Source organism: Rhineura floridana, chromosome 2 (assembly GCF_030035675.1).
Source record: "Rhineura floridana isolate rRhiFlo1 chromosome 2, rRhiFlo1.hap2, whole genome shotgun sequence".
Classification (NCBI taxonomy): domain Eukaryota; kingdom Metazoa; phylum Chordata; class Lepidosauria; order Squamata; family Rhineuridae; genus Rhineura; species Rhineura floridana.
In genome coordinates this window covers 184,183,684-184,203,169 of record NC_084481.1, presented here as the reverse complement: position 1 = coordinate 184,203,169, position 19,486 = coordinate 184,183,684, and the positions used below count along the sequence as shown (strand labels likewise).

At 39.5% G+C, this 19,486-nt stretch overlaps 1 protein-coding gene across 1 annotated transcript in view; it reads right to left on the bottom strand.

Moving 5' to 3' along the window:
- LOC133377466 (A-kinase anchor protein 6-like) overlaps window positions 1-19,486 on the bottom strand; it is a 282,604-nt gene that overhangs the window by 26,659 nt on the left and 236,459 nt on the right. The window contains exon 11 of the mRNA XM_061611610.1: window positions 17,376-17,591. Coding sequence (XP_061467594.1) covers window positions 17,376-17,591 — 216 coding nt within the window. The remainder of the gene's footprint in view (window positions 1-17,375; window positions 17,592-19,486) is intronic.

Here is a 19,486-nt window from a genome sequence, read left to right as displayed (position 1 = left end):
ATAGAAATAATGAGCCACTCCCAACAAGGGACCTTAGCGTGGATGAAGTCCCCCAAGACAACCAGCCTAGGGGTTAATGTTAATCTATTATAACTGCTCCTTTGTTTAGAGCACACCCAACTGTGCTGAATTTTTATTTGAATTTCCGTTTGTTTGCTTGCTGATAAAAGCAGTATTAATGACTGTTTAGTATGACTAATGAATGTGAAAGACTTTAGTTGTAAAAACAATCCATCAATCGTCTAATCAAATACTACATTAATTTCATATATTGCTTATGCTGACATTGCTCTGGGAAACTGTTGAATAATGAAGCGAGACTTTAAAAAAATACAATTGTTGCCTTCCTATAAAATTGTTCATTTTATGTATACAACATTTACAGCTAATGTAACAAATCGTTCTCCCCTTTCTTTTAGAGATATAAAGTGTGAAAGAAAAGGAGATGGACATTCATTTTTCAAAGGATGTGGTGCAATGCTATAGAAGAGATGAGAAAGGAGGCCTATCCAACTTCCTTATTTAACTCTTTCGTCAGACACTTTGCAGGAGATGGGACTGCATGACACATGAGATCCCTTCTAGTTCTGGGATACTATAATTCTATTGTTTAGATACGAAAAACTCTGAAGCTTGTTTCCTGAAGCTCTCTCCATATTTCAAAATGCATACCAAGAGCAACAACCACATGCTTTAAAAGTTTTGAAAGGACAGAAAATCGGCTATAGATTGCATAGATTTTGTGAACTAGCAGAATCCAACTCCTGTTACTTAAGTATAAAACATTCATCCCTTTCTGGTTAGGAAGATAACATTGCCACTGTAAATCAGTCTTTGCCTGCTTCATTTACACATCATGCAGATTCAACAGTGAAACTTACACAATGATGTAACCTCAGCCCATTTATTTTAACTGTGGGCTCACTTATTTCAAAACTTACCTTTTGCCACTTAACTGTACAAAGTTTTACATGGGAGTATTGTCTGGAAGAAAATGATCGTGGCCAAAATGACAAAATCTTGTTATAAGCCATTTTTAATGGTTGCCCCAGGTGGTGTTCCTTTGCATTCAAAGAATCAGGCAAGCTACTAAAGTCTGACACTGTGGTAGTGGCACTGCAGGCAGTTGTATTGCATAGCTAGGTGCTGCACATTGCATTACAGTATCATATTGCAAATTTGCTGTCATGATGGTTGCAGAGGGCAATACACAACTTGCAAGAAACTTTGGTTTTTCATGTTATGTCAAGCATCTCCAAGGACCAATTTCTAAATGGGCACAGTTAAGATGCGTGGAGTTTGGAATGATCAATATACTCATATTTTAAAAATTTTGTCATATTTTTTTCAGTTCAAACTGTGAATTTCCCAGTGAAATTACACTGATCCTTGGAGTTTCTGCACCAGCAAATAATAGCTTAGGATGCAATTGCTCTTCCAATCCAATGTTGTAAACCCTAACAAAACCTTGACTTTGAAGGCAGGTTCACTGTTACAAGTGTTAGGCTTATTTTTAACTGTATATCATTTGGGATCCTCATACCTGGTTTTGTTTCCTATAGTTTTCTAATATCTGACTGTATGAATTGCAGGGAACTAGAAACAAGTTCCAGTTATGTCAGTGTTGTGGCAGATCACAAGCCAGTGGTTCTTCTTGAGAAATCTCATTGCTTATTCAAGACTTCTTTGAAATACTGGAAACTGACCAATTCAGGCAGTTTCATCACATGAAATAGCTTCAGGTACAGTAGCAATGACATGAAAAATGAGGGAGACATTTGTATGATACACACAGCCCAACTCTTGACTTGTTTTGGATCCAGAGAAGTTTGTGCATGCCCCCAAAGTGCATCCATGAATGCACAGGAAGAATTGCTAATTTTGCCCTCTAGCAGTAGCATCTGCATGTGATGTCATTAAGGAGGATCCCCTAACCTTTGGGAAGGCTTTTCAAAGATGCAGTGAACTTGCCTCTGGAAAAGGGAAACTTAGAAACTCTGAAAGAGGGAAACTTAAAAGCTCACATGCATGCAGTCCCTGTAGCTCACTGGGAGAGCATCTGCCTTGCATGCAGACAATCCCAATCTAATCTAATCCCCAGCATCTCCAGGTAGGAGAGGAACTTGCCTGAAACCCTGAAGAGTCACTTCCAGTCAGTGTAGATAATACTGAGCTAAATGTACTAATTGTCTGACTCAGTATAAGGCAACTTCCTCTTCATCTACATGTAATATTCCAATATAGATGCTTTTCTGTCTTGGTGGAACAGTCCTGTAGTATAACCACCAAATGCTTTTATACGTTGAGGGCAATTAACAAAGGCAGAAAAGTGTTGTCAGTTGCTGTGCACAACTGGATAAGCAGTTCCAGAAATGAAACAAAAAGAAATAAATAAATCCTTCATCTCCAAGAATGCATCAACCATAATGAAAAACAAAAATTATTTTATCTTTTGAAAAATGCCAGCAAGCCAGCTACTTCTTCTGAGGCAAATAGTCATGTTACAAGTGCCCGTTTCACCTCTGCATCCCTCCTGTTTTGTTCTAAATAGATCTCCTTGTGTTGTAGCCAGAGAACTGTCCTCTTCATGCAACACCTACATCTCATCATTAATAAGCAGAAACTGTGAAAAGGACATTCACACTGCAACATTTTTGGGTCCACAAATGTGTATAAAGACAACGCTTTACTACGAATGTCTAGAGGCAAGAGTAATTAGATTCATATACTTACTGTAATTAAAGTTAAAGCAGAAGCTAATTAGCAATGTTGTGTTTACTTAAAAAAAAGACCCTAGAGTGAGATCCATATTACATTTTTTAAAAATTTAATGTACACAGGTACCCACATTTCTAATTTAGTACATAGATTAATTTCTTCACTCTTTCGTTGCCCTTCCTAGGATTTGTAGGTAGAAAATGCATTCTAGTTTTAGAGGGAATCAGTGGAGTCATTTTTATGGTGTGAGCTAGGACAAGGTATATGTTCTGCAATCTTTTTTTCTAAATCATTTTTCTTACTGAAAATAATTAGCTTTTTGGACTCTTGCCAAAGAATGGCTCTAACCTTGTATTCAGCCTTATATTAAGGCAGGACACTGGTCCATCTAGTTCAATGTTGTGTAAATTGACTGGCAATTGCTCTCCAGAGTTTGAGACAGGAGACTTTCCTAGGCCAGGGATTGACCTTAGGACTTTCTTCATCCAAAGCATGTGCTCTACAACTGAACTATAGTCCTCCCTGAAAGAGTCAACTGAGAATTCTAGGGTCAGAGTTTTGCAAACATAGTGGAATAGCAGCATTGATCTCAAAGGTGTGTCCACAGTGCATGTGGTCTCAGTGAAGGACCACAATTGTGCAACTAATAGTGATCCTTCATCTACTGCATTAAGGCACATAAGTAACCTTAATTAGTCAGATAAGTAACATTAAACAGGGTCTAACTGGCAATAATATTGTGATGTTCAATACACAAGCTGAAGAAAGAGAAAATCCCTTGCTTATTTGGAAATAATTTGATAAGCCATTAACTGAGTTCCCTATTCCATTGATTGCCCCTCCATTTCCCAACGTTCCCCAATATCCACAGTTGAAAAAGTAAGAGAACAGTAGTTTACATTTCAGCTTATTTTTCACATGAGCCAAGAGAAAACCTGGGACATAAAAATTCTATCTGTGGTACTGTAACACTGAATTGGTCATTCCACAACCACCACCCTCCAAAACAGAAAAAAAGGCTAAAATGGAAGAATAGGAAACCCTCTGGTGGATTACAGAATTTATTTATACTGATGAGTATGTGTAGATTGACTTTTGGGGGGGCACAGGGGGCTGCATGAGAAGGATGGGGTGGGAAACTCTTTTAGCATGAGCAGAACTCTGCTTACTCTTCTCTGGATCCATCTCATAAATTCTTGCAAGAAAACAGTTTGTTTGCAAGAAGATCCATTCCAAGGCTCCAGGCATGAAAATCTGGACTGAGAATTCTGCAGCATGATGACAAAATCTATTTATCCATCTCTCTATTCTTTTTGGATCCTAGCCCATGCCAGAATCTCATATATCAACCTTAAAAGCCCCTTGCAAATGCCCAAGTGGCAGAAATAAACTTTCACAAACATTTCCAAAAGAAAATGCAGGTTGTGCCATTTTAAATGTTGGTCACTAAGACAATTCAAAGAAATTTTTACAATTTTCTGCAAATGGTGTTGGGCATACCTGTTTAAGTAAGTATTGTACCTTAAGCACTGTTCACACTCTGCCTTCAAAAAAAGAGGTATCACAGAAAACAGTGGTTACTTTCTGTTCTATCGCATTTTAAAATCAATTTAAGTGACAATCACTGGCTTATATGTCACATTGTATAGGTAGAGGGGATTTATGTGTGCTGATAACATCTGGCAACACAGCACATTTTTGCTGGAAGTTGTTTTTGCTGCTCTGTAGTTTGCTTTTCATCTGTCAAGGGGTTACATGACAGGTGGGTATGTGTTTGTGTGTACAGGCTTGAATGTCATTTTGGCCTCAGCATTGCTTCAAGTAAAATATATGCATTTCTCTCTTCCAAACAAATGCAATAAAGGTTAATAGTGGAAACAAAAAATACAAGGTATCTAGATGCACCTTAAAAACATATTTATGTGTGATTAGTTGTGCCAGAATGTGAAAGGGTTATACATTTAAATGTGTATCCTATAAACAGCAATGCAACACATGTAACCAGTTTCACACTGGAATGGATCCAGACTTTGCCTTCTGTGGACAGGATCTCACTGATAGAATGGGGTGATGTTTGCCCATTCCCATTTCCCCTGTAGCCCCCAGGACCACCTCCCACACTGTTCTGAACCAACAGGAACAATGTGGAAGGTGGTGCTGAGGGCTGCAGGAGGGGAAATCAGCAAAATTCACCTCCTCCCCTCCCTCTCCTGGTAATAGCATTCATTCAGGAGGTGCTTTGTCAGGGCTGGGTCACAGGAAGCAGTCTGGAGTGATGCAGGAGCTGGAGTAGGGACAGAAGAGCAATCCAGTTTGGAGGGCAAACCTGAAGGTAACTGGAGAAAAAACTAAGAATCACAACCAAAAAGCAATCTTGATCCGAGAGGAAACTAGAAGGCAGATTCAAGAACAAGCCAGGAATTAAAACCAAGCAACAAGACTAGGAACAGGTAGACCTTGTTACTTAAGTACAGTTCCAATGAGGCAAGAAGCCCTCATACATTTCTTCCTCCGCAGAAGGAGCCAATGGCCTATTTAACTGACAATTCCCTGACTTATATGTCAAGTTATATAGGTAGAGGGGATTTAATTATGCTAATAATAAGTCCAGAAGTTTCTTTTTTAATGAATAGCAGTATAGAAACAATTTTATAAACAAATAAGATTCTTTCCCAATAAGCTGTAGAGACACTGCTCACCACATGGGGCAGTGGTCAGCAGTCCTTGCTTCTATTGCCAGGAGCAAAGTCTAGATCCAACAATTTCTTCATTTATTCAAAGATTTATACCCAGCCTTTTTGGGCACCCTGCTCCTCACAAAGTGTTTGTGCACTCGTATGTGTATTTGAATGCACAGCCAATTTAAAACTCTGGTGCCTGATCCAGCAAGTGATATATTTGTTTTATATATGCATTTGTTGTAACAAGCGGAGGCTAGCAGCTCCAATGTCAGTGGGGCAGTGAATCCGTTCCAGCTCATCACCTTGGACAACCCCTTGAAAGTTTGGACTAAAACCTGGAGCAGATTCACTGCTCCAATGACATTGGAACCACACACACATCCAGTTGTAACCCACCCTGGGCTATTGTGACAAAGAGTGGGATCTAAGCCTTTGTTTTTTTAAGAAATAAAATAAATATATACAAAGAAGCCTGTTTATGCGCACCAATTCTTTTCTGGAACAAAGGAGGGCCATTTGTATGACTAAGATCGTATTCTGAGGTCAGCATCGTAGTTCTTTTTTCTTTTTCCATTTTATCTTGATTAGATTGTAAACCTGCAGGCAGAGCTATTGTTTGTATCTCTGTACAGCTCCTTGTTTGCTTCAGGTACTTTGTAGAAACTGCTTGTAGTTTTAAAAAGGAGGGTACCTTCCATTTTGCAATTGATCTAAGAGTGCAGGTGCTCTAAATGTGGAACTGCAAAAGTTAAGGGTTAGGAGCTGGCACTATTGATAGATCGATGAGCATTGAGAGCCTGTGCTTAAGTACATCCAACTGCATGCAAGCAAGTGATTTTGGTCTCAGAAGTGTTCTCCAAAACTGCACAGCAGTTCTAATAACAGAAGCAAAATGCTATGATTTTAGTGTAGATATATTGGCCTTTTGAGTTGCAATATGTGTACAGCAACTCGGGCACTAAAAGCCACTAGCACCGGGGAAACAAATATCGATATTAATGGCATCAATATAATTTTTGATTGTCTAAGTGAAGTGTGTGTCTTTGTGTGGTAAATGTGATGCATTTGTACAATCTGTAGCATTCTGGGGATAGGTTTATGGATTCCAGTCCCATGATGAATTAAAGTAAGACAATTTCTCCCCCCAATAATAATAATAATAATAATAATAATAATAATAATAATAGCAGCAGCAAAATTTGGCATCTTTCAACATTGCTGAGTAAACTAACTGCGTAAGCAATGACTCCATAAACTTTAGGAACTCATTTATTATGTTGCTATATCAGACACTGCATTTATTCACACAGTGCATCTATAAAACTGAGCTTTCATTAGAGCCATGGGGAGGCCCAAGTCTTTTTCTCTTCACTTGAGAAGGTGAAGCTCAAGAAGATAATTAAGCATGAAACAATGAGGAGGCTTGCTGGGTAAGCAGTAGTGTGAAAACAGTTACTCCTCACAAAAGAGGGGAAATTAGCTGGCTGGATAAAAGAGGAAGTGTCAGACTGGAAGATTGAAAGGACTGCCGGCATAAGCAGAGAGAGCTTGATACATCATTAATGCAATTTTTAACACTTAAAACCCCACAGCTGTCCAAATCCAAATGCATTCAGACACCACACATTCAGAGAAATGAATATGCCATGTTGAAATTATTTTCCTTAAACTACCCTTGTTCATCTTTCACTCCTTGCAGCCAAACTGCCAAATGTAGCAGGCTTTCAGTGCAGCATCTTTGTTTACAGAGTCAGTGCAAACAGAGCTTTCTAAAGAGATTCAGAGTCCTCATTATATTATAACACACACAATATTTTTTACATTGTAAACACCAATATTTCCTGGAGCAGAACGTTTGGTTTGGTTTTGCTGCTTTCAAACTGTGCAGTTTCATTTGTGATGTACATTTCCTTTCAAAACTTCCTTCTCCGGAATAGTGTTTCCTGAAGCAGCCAGGATTTTTTTTTTTTTTTGGCAGAGAGTCAGGTGCACACAGTGCCAAAAGAAATAGAATAAACAAACACTGCTTAATGCAGCTGGCTAGGTAATTTACATATTACTGCACACCAAATATGGAGACCTGAATATGGATTAGAGCTCCTGTGATGATACAAAAGCTGTATAGATACAGAAAAGGAAAAATTCTACATGACCATCAATTTACCTATCTCAGGAGTGACATTTCACTGTGAAATATATATAGAAACACATAGGTGCATTAGAAATACATTAAAATATATACAAGGAAATGGCTATGCTGTAGATTTTTATGTGTATATTTATGTCTGTTGGTCAACAACAGGCAACAACACACTATTCTTATTTGCTCTCCAAAAGGTGTCCTTTTCCCACAAGCAAATGATAAAATGCAAAGAATTTTTTTTTCAAAATGGCTAGCTTGTGCTAAAATGTTTTGGCATATTATAATGTTATAATAAATTTGAGTGTTCACCTGAAGCAAACTTAGCTTGAGATGTTCTGCTACACCACGCAATGAAAATTAAAATACAGGAACCTGTTTTAGTACAATGATACTTGCTTTTGGAAGGAGGATCTCCATATCAAAGTGTCCTCAACTTTTCCCATTTTTTTTTGGTTTATGTTTAAATGTATAATGAGCATACCCCTTGGCACTCATTAAATAAAACATTGCCCTGAAGTGGGAAGACAGCAGTTTTTCTATCAAAATTCAAAATCAGAGACGTTTAAAACTGTAATTCACTAACAGTCAAAAAAACCTTGTGGTCTAAGAACGTACCTATACCCCACATATATTTCTATCAAACAAAAAGCAGGGAAATTGGGCAGCTATAGTGAATGCACCGGGGAGCAGGAGACCTGACCTCCTCTCTGAGATACTACAAATTTGTCAAAATGTAAACACAATTTAGGTTGGTCTTCCACAGTCCAATTGACTTCCTGTGAGGCTTGAAAGAATTTAGCAACATGTGCCTCTGAGCATATGGTGAGTGGTGGCAATACCTGCCATCTCCAAAGAAGGAGAATTACATTTTTATATGTTTGTTGGTGTTCGTACTTTGCTTCATGCTTGTATTACTATTGTTTCTAGAGAGAATCTAATCTAGAAAAATTTATTTCTCTCATTATTCATCCTAGAAACCTGTGTCAAATTTATTTTTATTAATTTCAAAGCCTTTTTATTGGTCAGTGTCATGTGATGGTGAAGACAGGCTTTTGTGTTTAAAACTGGAGGTTATGTGCTGTTTCTATTTTGGGTGCATAAACAGTTAAATCTGAAACTGTAGTTTGATGTAAAATCAGACTGATTACAATATGTTGCTACTTGAGCAATGACTCCAGTTGTTGCAAAATACAAACTTGGCCTGCCCAAGATGCATGTTTTCAACCTGTTAGGAGGAAGGGGGAAGGAAAGGAGAGAGGAGAAAGGCAGACATGATCATTTGCATGCTTATAGAGTTCAATGGGATTTACTCCCATGCAATCATGCTTAAAATAGGTAAAACTAACCATGGAGGAGGGGGGGACAGGAGATGGGAAGGAGGGTGAGGGGATTGGATGGGGATGAGGAGAGGAGGGAGGAGGAGGAGGGGAAGGAAGGTTTGACCATTTGCATGTGTTTTCAGTTCAATGGGATTTACTCCTGTACAATCATGTTTAGGATAGGTGAAACTGACTTGGGAGAGAGGCATGGAGGGGGAGTAGGGGGAAGGGGATGAAGGGGGAGTAGGGGGAAGGGAATGAAGGGGGGGAGAAGGAGGGGAGGAGATTGGGTGGGTGGAGGGAAAGCTCCTTTCCTTTCCAAAGGAAAAGCATTGTGAATAGTATCATTGTTTTTCAGGGTTTCCCCCACCTGTTTATTCTACAGCAGGCATATGTGGTCTCCCACCTAAATTTAAACCTAGGCTGTCACTGACCACATCCACACCAGGCCTTTATTTCACTTTAGACTGTCATGGCTTCCCCCAAAGAATCCTTCAAAGTCTAGTTTGTGAAGAGTGCTGAAGGAGGCCCTGTTCCCCTCACAGAGCTATAATCCCAGAAGATGGGCTGACTGTTAAACCTCTCTGGCCACTGGAGCTCTGTCAGCGGAATAGGAGTCTCCTAACAACTCTCAGCACCCTTCACAAACTACACTTCCCAGGATTCTTTGGGGGAAGCCATGATTGTCTAAAGTGAAATAGAGGACTGCTGTGGCTGTGGCCTCCTGATTAGCCAAGCCAAACAGCTGTGAGTCTGGCTTTTAGAACACTGACAGTTATGAGCATGCCAGACATTATAATAGACTTCAATGTTAAATTTCTTAAATTAATTAAAAATCAGGCATGCATTTTTAAAACTTTTAAACTTCAGAGGATGAAGGACAGAGTATGGGGCAAGGTTTTTAATTAATTTCAACACATTATGAGAACTCTGACAGAAAGAGTACAACAGGGGCCTGGATTTTTTTCTCTTGTACACTTCGAAGTCTCTATTCTCTCTGAGTGTTTTGTGCATCATCATGAAAATTTAGAGGGTTATTAAGCAAGCATTTCTGACTTCAGGACTATAAATGTTGTAAGGTTTGTTTTGACATGAGCTTATGGAAAGCACCAGAATGGCATGGTATTTTCAATTTAACATTGCGGAATGTTAAAAATCCATGCTGGCTATAGTACACAGCTACACTCGTGGCTGTATAATTCCAAACAGTTAAACTGAAATTTGGAACCTATGGGCTTTTATGCAGGCACAGTAATCTAACTGAATCTCTTGCAATATTAACAAAAATATATTGCAAACAGTAGACTATCAAAACAGGGAACTCTACAGTCTAAATAAATGCACTAAAGTCTCATTTATAGACCAATCAATGTTGGCATTACAGAGAAATTTCACTGTTATTTAGGCTGCAGTCCTAGAGCTATTCCAATAGGACATCTGAGTAGAAATGGTTGAGATTGTGGTGTTAATTTGTTTTTTTAATATATTTATTTAAAATTTTGCATCAATTTTGTCTTCATGCTAATGGAAAAAGTCACATTCTGTACTGTTTTCTCAATTCATATTGAATCTAACAGGTGTCAGGAGTATACCAATGGAATAGTTTTTAATCCAACCAAGATTAAATAGTAACTGGTAATTTTGGTGGTATTAATGTAGATGCGTATCATCTTGTGGATTTGGGTACTGTATTCCATCCCAACAGAACACAAACCACAGAAATTGGCAATATGAGCAAAGATGCTTGCTGGGAATCTAGAGATCAATATATGTGGCCTTGACCTTCCTGGTTGTCACACAGAGGAGGGTCAGAGAAGATCAGTCTCTTCTCCATCGTCCCAGAGTGCAGGACATGGAATAACGTGCTCAAGTTACAGGAAGCCAGATTTCAGCTGAACATCAGAAAAAACTTCCTAACTGTTAAAGAGGTATGACAACGGAACCAATTACCTAGGGAGGTGGTGGGCTCTCCAACACTGGAGGCATTCAAGAGGCAGCTGGACAGGCACCTATCAGGTGTGCTTTAATTTGGATTCCTGCTTTGAGCAGGGGGTTGGACTCAATGGCCTTATAGGCCCCTTCCAACTCTACTGTTCTATGTTTCTATGAAATAGGATGGTGGGCTAGATAGATCTATGATCTGATCTTGCATGGCTCTTTTTATACATCCTACATCAGAGAGGACACAATCCTCTGACTTGAATGCACCATACTGTTATCAGCCTGGACACAGCTGATCACCAATCATCCAAGGAGAAGGGGGAATGAGTTCCAGATCCCATGCAACCTCTTCCAACTCTCCTAACAACCCCAAAGAGTGGATACTCTGCAAGTACAACAATGGGTGTGCTGCTACACTTCCTGTTTTCTTCATCTGGGCAAAACCCTTATGAATACATAACTCTCAGAAAGTCAGCACATATGCCACAACAGTTCTAAAGCATGACTTAATGAGTAGATTCCCTGAAATCATTGCAGTTCCTTACACAATACAACAATTGGGCTCCTGCTTGGGGGAAGGGCAGGATATCAATTTAATTAATAAATAAATAAACAAAAATAAACCCAGACAAGGGTATCCTTTTGTAGACAAGGGTATTCATTTGTAGAAAAGGCAGAAGGGAAGGGGACAGTTGCACTCCCTGGATGACCCATAATATCCAGATTCTCAGATTTCTCTTTCTTTCTTTCTTTCTTTCTTTCTTTCTTTCTTTCTTTCTTTCTTTCTTTCTTTCTTTCTTTCTTTCTTTCTTTCTTTCTTTCTTGTAAAAGTGTGTTCAGGTGCTTACTGTATCGATGAACGGGGACAGGAGCACACATGCAGGACCTACCCAATGTCATTTTATGTGTCACTCTGCATACTCAGTTCCTGACCTTCCCAATGTTGAGTGGGGAAGATCTGCACATTGTTTGCACACGAGAAAAACCCTCTGCATCCCTCAAAATATGAAGCAAAATGTGCAGGTATTATTATCCCCATTCATATTGGGAAAAATTAGCCTGTTAACACCTTTCAGTGTTTTCATGCAATGAGTGAAGTCATAGCAATGACTGGCATTTAAAAAAGCAGATCTAGCCAATTAGGCAAAGCGGCTAGAGTTACATGTCCATTATCTAGGGGGAAAAAAAACTTCTTGGTTCATTTTTAAACCTTTAAAAATGATTGCAGTCCCAAAGCATATCCAGGATGTTAGTGTACTTGTGACATGGCAGTAGCATGTCTACCCAAGAACAAAATGCAGCAACAGAGACAGGAGTTTGTGATCTTTCTAACTCAGGTCTTCTTTTATACTAGAAAGGTGACACACTCAATGAGCTTGCAAACATTTATTACACCCTTATTGCAGGGGGCAGGGTTGTGGCTGAGACTGTAGGACTGGCATAACCCACCGTAAGCTAACCCAGTGTTGTTAGGCCAATTTTGCTGGGGAAGAGTGGAGCTAGAGTAGTGTATGACAGCCCTGAAGTGTGGACCAGTGTTGTTATTCTGGCATCTTGGGGTTATTTTTAGGGAAAAGCAGTGGGGGAGCTGCACAGTTGTTTGTAGCAACAGTGCAGTTAATTAATAAGGGCTAGAAGGTGTGGAGAGAACCAGGGAAATCACTGAACGTTTCAGCTGTGAGTGGAATAAAAAAAGTCTCCTGGGTGCCAGGTCTATCCACAAATGGACATCAGGGCCACCCACTGAATAATAATAGAAAACATGGAATACAAGTTTCTCAGAAGCCAGGTCTACCTAAGCCTCCATGCCACTCAGTCACCAGATGTTCCAGAAATGGAGAGCTGTTCTTGGATGCTAATATATGCTTGCATATTTAGGGTATATTCTATGCCCCTCCCTGAAAAAAATCCTGTAGAATACTTAGATCAAGTCTCTGATATTATTGGAAAATAGGTGGAGCAAATAAGTTGTGCAGGATGCTGTCTTTCTTTCCTGATTTTTACACCAGTTTACAGAATGAGGTCTATGGTAAATTCTTACACTTCCTCCTTCCCCACTTGTTCTTGCTTTACAAAATAATTATTTAGTTTGCAATTAAGCCATTTCAGATGCCAAGCACTGTTGGTACTGAGTGACGATGTGTATCAAAACTAGTTCATTTTTTTCTGTTCTATAGGTGATTTTTCAAAATGTGTAATGAGCATCAAGCCATTTTGATTTTTCTAAGCAGTTCACCAATGGGAAAGGCAAAGAACAAGGATACTTAATTCAGGGCCAACTTTATGAAGGACTGTTTTCTTTGCCTGCAAGTGTCAGGGAAGAACAAAAGAAGAAGTGGATGAGGATATCAGCTCAGTGGCAATGCAGCATTTTAGCACATTTTTGTTTTCCAAGTTTGCTTTTCATTCATTATAAAGAATCTGGGATTTTTTCCCAACCTCTTCTCAAATGGTACTTTCAGCAACCTCTTTGACTCCTAAGAATAAGCATCCAAGAAAAAGGCTTCTGGAAATAGAACGCTTGGCATGTTTTTTTAAAAGTGAGCTGTCTCACCACTGCAATTTTTTCCAAGTTCTTACAACTCTAATTAAAATGTGGTAATTGGTTATGTTACCTCAATTACCATGATGCATGGACATTGATGCAGAGTGACACCAATTGAATCCCTTGGGTGTTATACCCTAAGGCCATCCCATTTATTGTGGCCTTATTATTTTCAATTAAGTGGCTGGATGTACAGCATACTTTCAAAGCCAATGCACATGGGAATTGTGCTGGACACATAGTACAGTGTACTTACAGAAGTGTTCGGCAGCAGAGGAAAATTTGCATGATGGAAAGGAAGCACTTCTCAAAACTACATGAATAATCTAAGTCAGAAATATTGCAGAGAGCCAGGAACAGACTTCAATCAGGCAGGAATCCCAAGCCTAAATGATACTGACTCAAAATGTGGCAACTAACAGCTTCTAAGTTGTGTAAGAAAGAAAAAGAATAGGGGCTTCTTATGCATGACAGATTTCAAGCAAGGACAGTGAAATCACAGGTAATGAATTGAAAAGAACAATATATTCTTTCTTTTAGAAGGGCTGCTTTGCCTGAGCCCCTGTAGGCATAGTAATTCTGCTTATATGATCAGCTTCTACAAGCCTTCATAAAAGGAAGACAGCAAGGAGAGTAAAACGAATAGAGATCTGGGCCAAGGTCCTTTTCAACTTTCCATTACAATCTATTGTTTAGGCTTTTATTACAAAGTCTATTTACAGAACATTCTTATGCAAGTTTACTTTGTACTGTGTTCAGTGGGGCTTACTCCCTGGAAAGGGTGCATACAATTAGTGCCCTATGTAAAGACTATCTGGGAGCAATGATGTTGAGGTGCATATATATTATACTGCATCTGGTAGCTGACTGATAGATTGGGCTCCTTCGGGAAGAAGGGCGAGATATAAATTCAGTAAATAAATACTTGGAGCCAAAAGTAGGTAACTATTATCCTAGGTCTATGTTGTTTCCATGACTAGAGGAGACGTGAGGCATCAAAAAAGGTCATTGGTCATGCCTTCAAAGCTAATATTTTTCTGAAGAAAGGCATTAGTGTATAATACGGATGGGGAAGCTATGGTCCTCCAGGTGTTGCTGGACTACAGCTCCCATCACCCCTGACCAGTGTCCATGCTGGTTCAGGTTGATGGGAATTGCAGTCCAAAAACATTTGGAAAAGAACAAGTTTCCCACCTCTGGGATATTGCATTTAGTCAGAGCAGAGTGATTAAGTGACCCTCAGGTGGAGATAGGAAGGAAGGAAAGGGAAGGGAAGGGAAGGAAAGGCAAACTGAAGGATTTTTGTTCAGTTGCCTATGTTGGTTATCTTTCCGGCACTTACTGAAGACCTTCCTCTTTCAACAAGCCTTTTAAGAATACCTTATCCCAGTCTGTGTCTGTGCTAGAATTGCTTTTTAAGATTTTTTTTAAAGCTTTTTAAAAAAAACATTTTTGTTTTAATATGTTTTTAAAGATGTTTTGTTTGAATATGTTTTACTATTCAATATGTTACAACATATTAAAGTGCTTTTAGTGTTTCTGTTTGCTGCCCTGGGCTCCTTCTAGGAGGAAGGGTGGGATATTAACAAACAAACAAACACGCAAGCATGCAAGCAAGCAAGCAAGCAAGCAAGCATACAAATAAAACTTCATGCAAATATACTTTAGGAAACACATGACTGGATGGTGAGAGGATGTTGGGGAATACTCCAGAACTTTAAGGAAAAATCACAGCAATTTAATTGCTTCCAAATTCCATATTGACATACACTGACAATATGAGAAACAATCATCTACTTTCTGTTATCCAGTCCTAGAGAAACTACCTGTTTCTGAGAAAATACTGTGGAAATTGCAAAAAAGATCTTTTAAAAATAGCAAAACAATATTTTTAAAAGGTGCTAAGAAGTCACCAAGCTCTTTTCAAGCTATTTCAACATAATCCTTAAGCAATAATAATAGGATGCTATTAGGGATCATGAAAAGAAAAATGGACAAAGGAAAATGTTGATAAATGTATTAAAAGAACAGAAGATGGAAGCAACTCCTGAACTTCTATAACACATCCAATCATCCAGGCCAGCATTTTCACTGTCAATGACTCTTGCCAACACTGAGTCAGATGCCATGAGAGATGTAAACACATCCCATTTGTTTTCATATATTACAGTATATTGTGGACAACCTCAAATAAAAAAAATATACTTGTTTCCCAGGGATACCATTCATGAGCCAAGACTGGCACACCATCAAGTACAGAGAGATAGGCTGAGCAGAGAAAGCAATCTTGGGATCAGCCCAAGAAATGACTACACAGGAACTAAATGAAAGGAAATGCTGTAGCAAGCCAGCTTAGAATTGGAAGGGGATGGCGGAGAGAGAGAGAGAGAATGCAAGAGAGACTAACTAATTTCAGTTCCAACTAGAGCATCCTGGTTCTAAGAACTCTTTTATCACCTGAGAAACTAGTAGAATTGGATAGCCCAATTTTCACAGATAGATGATAGATAGATAGCAAGAGGTCTCCCCAAAACAAAAAATAAAACCAATAATTAAAATATCTATAGTGAGAGTTCTTAATCGCTGCCATTTCTCAGCAGTTGCACTCCCTACCAGGTAAAAGGTAATTCAGTCTGGCAAACAAATCTAGGTTACCCCAGGCAAAGTGGGAACAAAGCAGTGTGGAGCTTGTGATGTTCTCTGACATCCTGACATGAAGAAAACACACAGTGCTTTTACACTCCCCCTACCTCACCTCCCAATCGATTCCTATCCTAATAGAGCCACAAGACTACTTCACTCCTGCTGCCAGAGTAGTGCTAGCCTTTAATTAGCACATAGCAGCTTATTTAGAGGAACTGCAGCTAAACCCAGCAGCAGCAGCTCGCATGAAAAAGACAAGAGTGGCTCCAGTTGCTGTGATGCTTTACATGTATGTTCAGCAGCTTGCAGAGCTTTTTCACAGTTGCCGCTTGCCTCTGCTTCAGGCAGAAGAGAGCAGTAAATTCCAGAAGGTGGAAAAGTGGAAACAACACAACAACACAACAAAAGCAGTACAGCTTCTTGGCAGGCACTGATATTTTAAGGGAAATAAAGCCGAAACTCTATCTGCATATCTATCACACGTCCTGCTCCTGGATCAGCGGGACTACCGCTGACCTATAAGAAAGAACTAGAAACCAGAAGGCAGGCAAAGAGTTGCTTCACATGGAGTCACACACACAGTGCCAAGTAAAACCAAATGCCCTAATAGAGGGATAAAGTCAGGCAAAGACACCAACACAGAGATGCTCCTGTTGGATTGTATTAATGTTGTGAGCCACTTTAGCAATGCTGGTCATACAGCAGGACACAAATTAAATCAGTCAATCCGTCCACTGCAGCCAATGACAGGATTCCATAGTCTTCACAGAAAGGTTGGGCCTTTAAAGGATGCTTTAAATTTTGGATAGTCTGTCTCAGGATAGGCTGAACAAGATTAGACATAGACAATTCTAGCGCATATATTTTAAACCTGTACAAAATATTTACTTCCATAGCAGTTTTCCCCTGTTCTCTTACACTGTTGGTAATAAAGGTTGAGGTTGGTGCTGCACGTACTAGTGCAGGACAAACTGGATGTATAGGATAAGTACATGATCTGCTTCATACAATTCTAGTCAAGTGATTGTACTGTATCATATCACAAACAACAATACATGTTTTGGTCTAATCCATAAAAGCATTAGCTACCCTTATCTGCCATTGATTTCAATTCTGCAAAATCCATTCAGTGCCTTAAAAGGATTAGAATCTATGTAGTTAAAAACAAAGCTCAAACGTTTATGCAATTCGTTCATAGCTCATTAATCAGTTGATTCCCTTGACATGATCATTTTGAGAGAAAGGTACAGAAACTTAATTATTTGGTTAGCTGTTGCACCTTTGGTGAAGATATCAAGAGTAAGATGAAAGAATTCTGAGACATTGGAAAAATATGCCTCATATGGATAGGTCTGGAGGGAAAGAACATCAGGCAGTTCACTTACTGGATGTTTTGCCAACTTCTTCTGCAGTCTAGTTTGCCACTGGACAGCTTGCATGACTATGGCTTCCCATCTCCTTTCAAGATTTACAATTATCAGTTGCATTGACTGGTGATCCGCATTCATATTACAGGTATCTTGGTCATCAAGGAGGTGCTGGCACAAACGCAACACTGAGCCTACGCCTCGGCGCCTCTGCTTAATTTCGCAGCAGAGGGACTGTGGACAGAAGAATGGTCAGTGTCAATGCACTATATTCCACTAAGGTATAAAAATTATACACTGCACTACACAGGGCAGTGTTGTTGTTTTATTAACATTATATAGCACTATAAATTCTAGTGCATAATGCATTATACAATTAAGGATTTCTGCCTTGTTCCAAAGCAGGGCAATCTTCTAAAAATTAGTTATCCCATCAACCTCTATTAATGTATGGCTTATTTGATGACAAATATTTCAAGACAAACAGGACTACAGTCATTGATTAGTTTCATACTATTCCATTTATACTGAGTATAAATGCTAGAATAGTCCAATATTTAGAGTCCTGAGTGTAGGCCTAATTAGGTGACAGCAATACTGTGGTTGTTGGTGAAAACACTTCCCTGTGACAAAATTTCAGTATAGCTACTATAATGGATATAGGTTTTATCATGTGAAAAATGTCCACTTAAGTATCATCAACATCCTAGAATGTGTGGTGCTGCTGTGAAGACTTATAAGGCGATAGCACCATACTACAAAATGAATCCCCTATTTATTTTATGGCAGCCACATTGTGTTTGGCGGTGGTAGGGGAACACTGTTGCTGAAACAAAAGAAGCTCATTCTCAATGCGCCATCTAGAAAAAATTATAATGGCCTGTTTTACAACACTGTTTGAGAGGATAATGAAGGGTATGGCCCTGCTGAACTTCTGGTGCCTGCAGAAGACATTTTTTAAAAATCCAGCAAGCATTTTAATTGAATGTTGATATTAAAGTTTTAACTGATTTTTATCTTTATTGTACTGAGTTACTTGTACACTGCTTAGAAACAATTATAATTAAGTGGTATATAAATTGTCAGACTAAAAACTATGTTTAAAATGCTGCATAAACCAACCAATACCAAACATAATATTCTGGGAAATAAAAATGTACAACACATCAAAGTAATGTCTGGTAAATTATCAGAATTATTGTTTATGGGCACAAACTAAAGTATGTTTTATTTCCCGCATGTAGTCAAGCTGATGTAGGTGTCCAAGTCATATTGATTTCATAGACATCAAGGCTGCAGCCCTAGACATATATATTAATGACTAAAAGCACAATCCTCTTGGTAGTTACACCGGGCTGAGGTCCTTCAGGATGTGGTGTAGCTGCGGCAGAGACAGAAGGGTGTTGGCAGCACCGAGCTCTGCCAGAACAAGAACCCCCTGGGCACAGCCATGACATGGCCAGAGAACTCTGTCACCTGGGTGCAGCCAAGGCCCAGCTGGTGCAGCTGAGACCAGTGCAAGTGGAGGCGACGGGAGGCCTGAAAAAGGGGCATTGCGGGGGGAGTGTTGGAATGGAACCTAGAGGATGCGAACTTACACTGCATCCTGAGCCTGTTTGGCTCAGTCCTGCACCCCTCTGTCCCAGCAGCTAATATGCTGGGGAAAAGGGTGGCAGAAGGAAAATGCATTTAGTTTTCTAACCACCGAGCACTGCCAGCACAGCCAGCCTCCTCCCCTCCTGGCGACTCCCGTAGAGAGGATGGATGTGGCGGCCCCTTCCGCTGGCTCTGCTTCCACCAGTCTCCACTTCCATCCAAGTTGGAGTGCACCTTTAGGCTGTAATTCTATACTTAACTGCCAGTAAGTCCCACTGAACTCAATAGGATTTACTTCTCCCCACTTGTGATTCCCAGCAACAGGTATACAGAGGCATACTGCTACCAACAGTGGAGGTAGAACACATAACCATTGTGACTAGTAGTTAGTTCTCTTTATTTTGGTCCATTCATCCTACATCTTACTTTGTTTGTGCTGTTCTGCACAAATCTGCAGCCAACGTTACAATGTGTTAAGTGCTTAAGTGTTAAGAAATACCAAGGGGAAAATGACACCACAAATGTCCAAAAAA